This window comes from Molossus molossus, unplaced genomic scaffold (genome assembly GCF_014108415.1).
Source record: "Molossus molossus isolate mMolMol1 unplaced genomic scaffold, mMolMol1.p scaffold_m16_p_8, whole genome shotgun sequence".
Lineage (NCBI taxonomy): Eukaryota > Metazoa > Chordata > Mammalia > Chiroptera > Molossidae > Molossus > Molossus molossus.
In genome coordinates this window covers 101,297,576-101,308,660 of record NW_023425402.1, presented here as the reverse complement: position 1 = coordinate 101,308,660, position 11,085 = coordinate 101,297,576, and the positions used below count along the sequence as shown (strand labels likewise).

The window sequence follows — 11,085 nt, the reverse complement described above, 5'->3', positions numbered from 1 at the left end:
CAACAGAGGGATAGGAATATGTCTGGGTAAACAAGAAGGCACAAAACTGTTTACTCATTGTGATTTTTCTCTTTTGTGTAATCAGAACCCTGCATGAATCATGTTCAGCTGTTTTCTAGGCTGCAGCTCACTTCAGGTAGGAGTGTCATTGTTACATGAGGTCTCATTGTAAGAACTAAATATTCCTTCCAAGTGACTCTTACCTACTTAAATAATCAGATGATTACTATAAGAATATAAGAATGCACAGATATACCTACCACTGGGAAGTTGTCACCACTTTCCTCAAAGACCTTTCTCATCATTTTTCTAGCTCTTCGAAAATGTCAGGAGCTTCTCCCTCAACACTGCAGAGCAGAAAAGCAGATTGTGCATGTTAAGGCACTTTGATGGGAAAACCTCTAAAGGCAAGACCCGTGGCACCTCTGCGATTCTCCATGCCTGTAGTGCTCTGGGAGCTAAGTAATTATCCTTTAGGTTAGTTCTTACCTGTGAATTATTTTTCCATTTTAAAGTGTCTAAACTTGGTCTTACACAATTAAAATCTGGTGGCCAAAGAAAGGCATCTTGTATGACCTCATCCAACCAGGGTTGTCCGTAATAATCACTATCTAAGCAAAAATAATTGGAATAAAAAGAGAAAGTGCCCTACTTCTTATTTATTGTTCTTCAGTATCTATGCACCCCTGGCAGACACAGGTTTTATAGAATCTGAGAAGACAAAAATATCTCTTAGCTTAATTTGGTAGAATAAGGGAGTTGAAATGCTCATACAGGGAGTTCCATGTGATACCAAATTGCTAGTTCACTGTGCTTTACATGTTTTATAAATCTGCACTTGTGATAAAATCTGCTTCCAGAATCAGACTAGATGCCTCTAGAGTCATAATTTTTAACCTGCAGACACAACAGAATTAACTGGGGAGATTTTAAGAAATATCAATGTCTAGAGCCATATCCCTAGAGGCACTAAAATCCTGGAAATGACTTGGGGTAGAACCCAAACATAAGTATTTTTAAAATTCTCCGGGACAGTCTAGTTGTAGCCAAGATTGCAAGTTACCGCTTCAGAGTATAGATGGCGAGATGGAGAGACCTGTAAGGCTTCTATTCTACAATCTAAATGATTTCTCGTTTTAGCAAATGTGCTCCATCTTTACCTCCTCTTCCCATTCAGAATTGAGTTCAAATATTTCTTCACAGCCATTTGTTTTCGGAGGCGGGTATAGTTGTCAGTGAAGACTGCATCCGAATGGCGTTTGATCGGTCCCTGGTCTTCTGAGATGTCATTGCTGAGAAATGTGAGGGAAATGAAAGCAAAGATTTTTAATGAGAAATGATAAGTATACAAAGTTTCAATTTCCTTGGAGTCAGATAAGAATGAATTCTAACACCCAACTCATTTTCTATCCTGGAGATGCATAAGAAAATGCACCTAAGCCTAAGGATGGGAGAGTGAGAAATAATCCCACATGTGTTGGCACTTACTGGGGGTGTCTTAAGACAAGTTCAGTGCTAACTGAGCAAATACTTTATTAAAAAATAGAGGAACGTGTGAAGTTGTGTTCTGCTATGGGGTGGAAAAGTTCCTTATAAATAAATGCTTCTTCAGGAACTATGTCCCTTGAATAGTGCTATCTAAATATTCAGCTATTGGTCATTTAAAGAAAGAATCTTCCAGTGCTTGGTTTGAGCAGGAAGTTAAAAAACAAATACTATGATTAACCTTAACATTTGCTTCAAGGTACACATTTCATTTATTTTTTTACTGTGTCTACTTCAGTTTGATTGCAGATTTACAAATGTTGGCTACTAAAGGAAAATAAGTCTGTCTGGAGCCAGTGAGAATTTTGTTACTAGAAGCCCTATTTTCTTAATTCATGGACCTGGTATATTTTATTGAAGAATATAAATTATTTTCCAATTAATTTGCATGTCATCAAAATTATAAATGTGTAACAAAATCAGTAAATTATCAACAGTGTAAATATAATTCTCAGATTAAAATCATAATGTGTTTGATAAAATAATAATAATAGTAGTAATAATAATAAATTCTCTTTACCCAACTCGTTTTCCAACAAGGGACTCAAGGTATTTTTTGGCAGAAATTTGACCCAAGAGTCTACTATAGTCACTGGTGAAAACTCCATCAGCATGTCTGGCATTCCTAAAACAAGGGAGAAAGGATAGCCATTGTTTGAAAAATGGTTTCTAAAATGTTATTTTGTCTCAATTAATAAGAAAGAAAGTCTCCAGCTTATGAGAGCGTCTCAATAAAACTTAATTCCAAAAGGAGATATACTAATTATCTAATAAAATATATTTTCTTCTCACTTGTATCAAGATATATCCTATATTTTCAGCCCCAAATTTTGAAAAACAAATTTGCTTTTGTAGATGTGTGTCTCAATATTAAATAATGTTACCTGATATAATCTATAAAACTAATTCTTCTCTAAGAAATATTGGTGGGGAAAATATAATATTTAAATTGGTTTCTATTTATTTGTGGTGCTCCATTTCTCCTATCCTTAATAATGATAGCTACAAACAGTAACGATCCTGATTTGTCAATAAATAAATAAATAAATAAATAAATAAATAAATAAATAAAGCCAATGGTACCTTTTGCTATTTCTTTTGCCAAAATATTTAGAAACCAAATCTCTTAAAATTGAGAGAAACTTAGAATCTATCAACAAACTTTCTGTCCACATGAGGAAGCTTTTATTCTGTGTCGTCAGTAGAGAGCTGGTCTGTCTTTACTTCAATGCTGCTCTTGACAAATTGCTCTGTGATGAATAACTTTTAATATTAGACATCTTTTGTTTACATAGACACGAAACTCTTATTTTAGAACTTCCTCTAACCGGGAATCCTAAATGCTAAAGTTGTAATGGAATTGGTGCAGTTTCTGGTGTTGACCTTCTGTGCAACAGAACGCCAGTGAATGGCTCGTTCCTCCCGGCTGTTCCAGCCTCCACGTGAGAGTCACGTGCAGCTGCACAAGCTGCCATCAATCAGGCTCGGTGAAGCCATGACTCGTGGAAACCTCAGTGTGATGCTGTAGAAATAGCTTCATAGAGAAACAAAAATAAAGCACTGATATTCCAAAATTATGTTTTCTAAAGTACTACCTCATAGAAATGAACTCACCTGGATGCATCATAATAGGGTGTGTCATTTTCAGCTAATGTATTTTGCAAGATGTCAGTGTCTGCTTTTAATGAAGCTGGATCAGGTTCATTTGCTCCTTCATAGGGTATTCTGTCACCCAACCTGCTTTGAAAAAGTGTAATAGAAATATAATACATTCTTTTCTCAGGAGGTTGTGCTTATGTGTTTACAATAATTTTAAATCAGATACTCAGAATCTTGGGGAGTATCACCTATTTACAAAATATATATAGTATATCTGATTTACTGGCCTCTATGGTCTATGAGAGTGCAAATAAGAAAATTTTATTTATCCTGTAAAATATAACTTTTACAAGCTTTATATATCAGGTATGAGAAGGAGCTACTCAGTTTAGTCCTATCAGAGCATTAAGTAAAAAGTACACTTCCTTGGTACAATCTCATGTTGCAAAGTTACATTTCATAGGCATTTTGAAAACTTTTAGTATTCAGTATGAAAATTGGGATCAATTTGTATGTTCGTTGATGTTCGGTATCATGTGGCGTGATGTATTTCTCTGTACTGATCAAGTAAGAAGAGTCTCTACATCTCCGAATAGTTACTCAAATCCCATAAATTTTGTGGGGCCTCTGGCTTCTGATCTTATGTATTAATGTGTTTTAGTAAAGGATGTGCAATGCTTCACTGAAAGAATAGGAGTAGTTACACCTATGCATGGAACATGGCTACATTTATAAATGCATGCCCATTTTGAACACCCGTACACTATTAAAATTCCATGTGTGAGTATTTTCTCTGTTAGGGTAAACCTCCAAGGAATGTGTTGGCTCCTGGGCATTTGTGTATCTTTTGGGCATGTGGTTTTTGGTAGTCAGTAACAAGCAGCCCGCTTTGAGCATGAAATCTAGCAATCAATGCAAACTTTAGCATTCTTGTGACTGTTCATCTGTGATGATATAACCATTCAGCCAGAACCATTCTCTTTAGTTAGCAAAGCAACATAGATCTGGCTGTAAGCAGACTTCATGAAGAACACCAAGACTTATCTTTATTAAACATAAATCCACCTTGAGTAAAGAATTAAGAATGGAGACACAAGGAGAAAAAAATGATTTTTGCCCTTAGATATAGTGGTGCCTATAAACTGTAAAGTTTAAATTAATGTAGTTTTCATTTACTGTTTATTTCTTTAGATACAAATTTATTTCATTTCAGATAAAGCTTTAAATGAGTTGTATTATAATCTATGAATTTGAAATATAAAATACACACATAGAACAGTAAAAACTAAAGATTTATGGTCAACACTACATACATTAAAATTCACTCATTGGGCAAGGGCATCTCAGTAGAACAATTATTCCACAATTTTTAATATTATCAAATTAATTCTGCATAAATAGATCTCCCCAGCATGATTATATATTCATTTTACAATCAATACTAAACTTATGATTATTTACTGACTGATCTAAAAAATGAACTAAAATGAGGCACACAACCAAGCTTCTGTTTTTACATCAGGTACTAATCTGAACTGAGATGACACTGCATTAAAGCTCATTCCTTATCTAAAGCTGGTTTTGAATAAATGGAAAGTCAAATCTACTTTCCACCTTGTTTGGAAACGTGAACTGTCCCATCCATAAAACTAGCCGCTGACACTGTCTCTCATGTCCTACGAGTGAATGCCAGGGCTCAGAACCTGAGGCTGAAAAAACTTACTTAACACATCAACCACATATGTAAATAAATAATACATAATTTAAAAATATTGACTTGTCCAAAATACCAGAGAGAAAGTTCTGATGAAGGTGAAGAAGGAATGTTCAGCTGTCTGGATTGAATGAGCACTTACCTCAAGGCGGAAGGGGCTCCGAAGAGAGGCCACGCCAACGTCTGCGAGAAGAGCAGGCTGAGGAGGACCAGGAGCACGAGCAGCTGGGGCTTCCTGCTGGTGTCCATCTCTGCACCTGGAAAGGGAGAGAGTCGCATCAGACTTTCCATCCACAGATCTCAACAGCAAGGGCATTCTGAGTGTCTAGCAAATTCTGAAGGCTCTTACAGAGAGTTTAGAAAAAGTAATCTTCATTTTATAGAAACAGTTACACTGTAATATCATTACTTTTTAAATCAAGAGGATTTCTCCTGGTGACAGGTGCTTGAATAAAAATTAGGATCCTTTTCAACTGCTGCCTGTCTTGCACAGGCCACAGAGTTGGCCCAAGTATGTATTGAATGGCTTACTCGTATGGTGCTGGACATAACCCTGGAGACCACCTCCTGTGACAAAGCTGTAACATCCAATTTTAGTCTTTTCTAGCTAAGAAAAAAACTACCAAAAAAATTATTGTTTTTTTCCTACTTTAAGTTTCTGGATCTCATTAATATAAAATTAGATTATTACACATTTAATAATGTACATGTACATATAAATGTATATATCTAACAGTATACAATTATTTTGTATATACATCTTTTTCCTTTTTAATAGTGGATGTTACTGGTGATGTTCTTCCTTAAGCCTAAGTTTGAACAACTTAATGCAGTTAATGGTGAAAATTAGTACCAAAAAAGATTGTTAACCACTATCACCATTGAAATAATTTTTGCCACAAAAGAAAAATATATTAAAAACACTGTGTTTTTTAAAACATTTAATCCACTTACATATTTTATTTCTAATTAGTTTCTAGATAGAAACTTAGGATTTCAAGGTCTGTATTCTTGCTGTCTATAAAAATCACAGGATTTAAATTTACAATAAAGAGGAAAATAAATGTTTCCATATTCACATAACCAACAAACATATAACAATGAAAGAACAGCACTTGAAAAACAAGTTTAAAACTTCAAAAACAAATGTACCCACTGAACCTTTCAGCCAAAAATTTATATACAGAAAGAAAAAAACCTACTTGAATGTATTATTTAAAAAAACAGTCTTGAGTAAAAGGGGAAGCAGGAAAGAAAGAATTAACCAAAAGAATTAAGAAAATTCATTCATATGTGAGAAGTTGAGGCAGGTGGCTGGGAAACTTGTCTTTTTGTTGTTATAAAGAACACTAAAATGTTTTTCCCCAAAGAGAAAAATATTTACTATACCCCGAGAAAAGTTCCAGAGGCAGGGAGACATAAAAACAAAAAAAGAAAGTCAAGTGTTCACTTACCTTGCCTGGGAGTGTTTCTGGAGAGCGTCTGTTGTGCAGAATGTGGGAACTGTCTCAGGTGCTGAAGTCCCGTGAGGCCGAGAAAGGCCCACCAGTTCTCTGTCAGAGCTGAACCAGAACTGGCTAAGGGTTATGCCAGCAGCTGCTTTCCCTCTATCCTGACCAGCATTTCAAAGCCCTTCGTTTTATAGGGCTTGTACTTAGGGCTGAGCAACCACAAAGCTCTGAAAGACGTCACAGCAGTTCTCCCACAGGATGAGCAGGGCTTGAAATTCTTACCTAATTGCCATTATTTCTGATTTATATATAGTGAGTAATTTCAAGACACAAAGTAGAGGAAATTTTAAACAACAAAGCCACCAAGTTTTATGTGAAATGTTTTCATCTTTAATTAGCAGTAATGATATAAGCAAATGAATTTGCATTATAGCCAGGGCCACTGAGGTTCCTTCAGAATATAAGTTTTTTATGTTTAGAAATAGATTTAAAAAGCGACAAACACTTATACTCATTATGCTTACAAATGTACAATTCTCTTTTATCACAAAGCATCGATTCTTCTAAAACCTTTATTTTATTTTTATGCTATCCATGTAGATCCTAATGTATGCAATCTGTCTTGATATTTATCCAAGTTTTAAAAGCATCTAGAAGTGATTTTCTATCTTTTTATTATTATATTTCTTTTATGTTGAAACTAATCCCAGTATAAGAGCATCAGAAAGGCTCCACCCCAGTACAGTAAGCACACTGTAGTAAAACGTGGTAGGAGCACTGCTGTCTGACTTCCCTGTAGAATATCATCAGTCCAAAGGCACATTCCCATATGTAATCTCCAATGATTCAAAAACTAAATTGTCAGACTTCAGACTGTATACCTTGAGGGATTTAATTTTTTTTTCTTTTTCAAATTTATACTCATCAGCTTTAGAAATGTTTGCCCTACACAGAATTACCATGCCTCTCCCCCTTTCTCAAACACACCCTCTCAACCACACCAAGTTTGAACGTCTCCAACTCAATCCTTGACAGGTGGTTGCAGAGAACTAGTCGGAAAACGCCGGTGGAGGGCCGTGCCTTGGTCAACACTTAATTTCTACTTGTGGGGTATTCAAAGCAGCTGAGCATACATTAAACCAGAGTGTAGGGTAAAAATACAGCCACTTGAACAAATTAATGGACAAAAACTAAAATTCTATCTTTATTTTTTAAAATGACCAGTGCATGTATTCTTTTACAGTTTTGTTCTTAAGTTCCTCAAGGGAGAAGGAGAAGGACTCTAAAGACACATTCTTTCTTGTACTTTAAGATCTTAGTGTCTATTTGCTCAGTTCAAAGTCAGGCTGATCCAGTAAGAGAATATCCTGCTACGCGAATCATACTTTCTAATCCAGTTACAAGAAAAATTAAATGAATTAAATTTCAAAATGTCTGGAAATTTGTTTCCCAGTTGACAGCTCTGATTTAAGCCAGAGTTCCTGTGGCTTAATTCCAGGAAATATTTTTTTAACTTGATTATTACAAACGAGAGATTGAAATGATTCTCATATGGAATTATTTTCCTCCTTAGCTCTTTGTCACCCAATTCTCAGTGAGGCGATTTTATGTAAAAACACAAACAGCAAAGTAAATTGGTTGAGAGTCACAGAAAAACTGACGCTGAATGAGAAGCAGAAAGTTCTAAAAGAAAAAAAAGATATATAAAGGTGATTATTATTTTATCAAAGGAAGTATGTATTGTTAACAAAATTAACCACTGGGTTTTTCTAATGATAAGGACAGTTTCTCCCGTTATAATAATAAAACACAAAAGTAAAGAGAGTAAAATTTTTTTCAACTTCTGGGTAAAAACAAACTAAAGAACTGTTTTTGTCCTATGAATTTAAATTAGAAAGCAAAATTGAATTTTAAAATGGGATCATAGCACCATCTGCAGGTTCAAAGTCTTAATCGACAGATTTTTTTTTTAAATGTGTTTCTTCTCTTTGTAGTCAAAGAAAAAATGCAAGCCAGAGTTCCTTTAATCTGATACATTATGGACACCTACAGAAAAATAAGCATAAGAAAAATATGTATTTGAATTTATTCTAAATGCTTTACTATGAAACTCAGCAAATAATAAAATACAAATGTGAATTTACTGTTTAAATCTGCTTTTTCACAACTTTGACATATCTTTCAATAAGTTTCACACATCTTTATCCAAATTTACTTTCTACCTTAAGGCTTCTCGGTAAAGTGATGTTTATAAGAAGAACAATCATTCTTTCAATCTGTTAAAACAAATTCCAAATTCTTATACAGATAAATAAATTCATGTCCAGAGACTGTAAGTGATCTTTGCAAGCTCACGCTGGTGGTTAATTACAAATTGGGACGGGAAGCTCGATCTTTGATCTTCATTTATCTTTCTTTCCTCAAGAACGGGTGGTTTTCTGTAACTGTCTCATCATCACTGTTGATGCTAACAGGTCAGATAAGGAAAACAAAAGCACATGAAAATATTGGCATCTCCCCTCTCCCTTTCTCATCAACAGGACCAAAGCAGAGAAATAAAACTGGCATTCTAACCCTATACTGAATGTATGGAAATCAGATGAAAGAAATTTTCAAGCTCAGGAGTCAGGCAGACACCCAGATCCATCCTTTTTACCTCGGTATGAAGAGTCAATAAAGATCCTTATTGTTCTTACAGATGAAATGCCTCAGAGGTGCTCTTTGTCTGCTGGCCTCATCCTAACTCACACTCAGCCTGAGATCTTTCCTCTCGCTCAGGGTCATCCTGAGAGGTTAGTTCTAGACAGAGGTCTGCAAACTGCTGGCCACGAACCACATACAGCTCAGCTCTCTGGTTTGTATAGCTCTCAAGCTATGAATGATGTTTATATTTTTAAGACTATAAAAAAATAAAAAGTCAAGTAATATTTTGTTACATAGATATTATATGGAAGTTAAATTCCAGTGCCCTTAAATAAAGTTTTATTGGACACGGAAATGTTTATCATATAAGTATTGTCTGTGGCAGCTGTTGTGTTACAGTGGCCAAGTTTAGTAGTTGTGACAAAGACTATAGCCTGCAAAGTTTAGAATGCCTACTATTTGGCCCTTCAGAGAAAACTGTCAAGATCTCATCTAGAGCCTCCCATTTGGGAATGTATTTAAGAAGTGATGTTTAACCCTAGCCTGGGGGGCTCCCTCGGCTGGGTGTTGCCTGTGTACCAAGGGGCTGCCAGTTCAATTCCAGGTCAGGGCACATGCCCTGGTTGTGGGCTTGATCACTGATAGGGGGTGTACAGGAGGCAGCCAATCAAAGTAGTCATGTTCACCTTAATAGTCTTAATTTCTATAGCTTGCAAAACATGTAGTAAGAAATATATGCATATATATGTATTTTTAATATACATTATGTATAGATAGCAAAATATGTGCACATGTTTGTACTAACATGTATATATGTGTGTATATATGTGTGTGTGTATATATATTTATACTTTTAATATTGAAAAAATATATATACATATGCCTGTATATATATTTGTATGGTATATTAAGAGGAGTTACTAGTATGTATATTACAATATATTATACTTTTAATCCCTTCAACTTAGAAAATCTGGATTTCCTTCCAGGATTCTTGTATTCTCATATAGATGATTTGATGAAAATAATGTTATGACAAAGGTCAGTTTTTTTAAAGTTACCTACTCCAGTTCATTCTGGATGCTAAAAGAGGTTTATTGATATTAAACAATTGTATACATAGTGATTTAAATGGTATAATAGCAAATGATCTCTCTAGTTCCATAACCTCTTCATCTTTCCCACTTACAGATAGTAAAATTTAATAGAAAAGTATTCCTTTGTTTTAAAATTTTCTTGTTTTAAACTAGCAAGCATATATAAAGAATAATGTGTTACATGTTGTATTTATCAAATAACTTTATGAAAGTAGGTTTTAGAGGGAAGGCTATAGAGAAATCACAAGAGCACAACATCATATTATACAGGAGTTTAAAAATAAAGTGTTAATGATTTAAGAAAAAAAATGTCATCTACTTTAGAATGTTATCTTCATACCTGTGTCCCCCTGCCCCTATGCACACATTCATGTTACCAGCCTTTAATTCAATGGCCTCCTCTACTTGGGGATCATTATACATTAGGTCAAAAAGGAAAGTGAGAAGTCACCAGTGGAGAAAATGGAAAACATCGATGTCTAATTCTCGGTCATTAACTTTAAGACAGCTGCAATCTAGATATTAGAATAAAAACTGGCAAGAATATTTGCTGAGTTCTCATGGCTGCTACACCACTGTATCCATCCTCCCCAGACTAAGGAAGAGCCTGTGATATGGGGAAGAGAAGAGGTGATTAAAAATTGGGAGGATCCGACTGGTATATCTCAGTGGCTTGAGCGTTGTCTCTTGAACTGAGAGATCCCCAGTTAGATTTCTGGTCAGGGCACATGCCCAGGTTGTGAGCTCGGTCCCCAGTAGGGGGCACACAAGAGATAACTGATGGATATTTCTCTCACATTGATGTTTCTGTCTCTCCCTCTTTTCCTCTCCTTTCCTCTCTCTCTAAAAATAAATAAATAAGTACATACATACATACTTAAAAAAAAGATGAAGCCACCCTCTCTACGTATTTCTAAATGGTGGGAGTTTATGGTAGGGTTGAAGGCATAATGATAGCCCTGCCCTATTAAACTTGGGAACCAAACAGCAAAGGCTACCTCAGCTTGATTTTTCATCTGATTACTGTAGCAAACCA

At 35.2% G+C, this 11,085-nt stretch overlaps 1 protein-coding gene across 1 annotated transcript; it reads right to left on the bottom strand.

The window, feature by feature from the left end:
- Positions 1 to 294: 294 nt before the first annotated feature.
- LOC118621929 (vasoactive intestinal peptide) lies at positions 295 to 5,111 on the bottom strand. Its single transcript, XM_036249365.1, has 5 exons — positions 5,001 to 5,111; positions 3,160 to 3,282; positions 2,066 to 2,170; positions 1,161 to 1,292; positions 295 to 347 (listed from the first exon to the last, which is right to left on the bottom strand). The coding sequence occupies exons 1-5, from the start codon at positions 5,105 to 5,107 to the stop codon at positions 302 to 304; spliced, it is 513 nt and encodes a 170-aa protein (XP_036105258.1). The 5' UTR covers positions 5,108 to 5,111; the 3' UTR covers positions 295 to 301.
- Between the last annotated feature and the right edge of the window lie 5,974 nt (positions 5,112 to 11,085).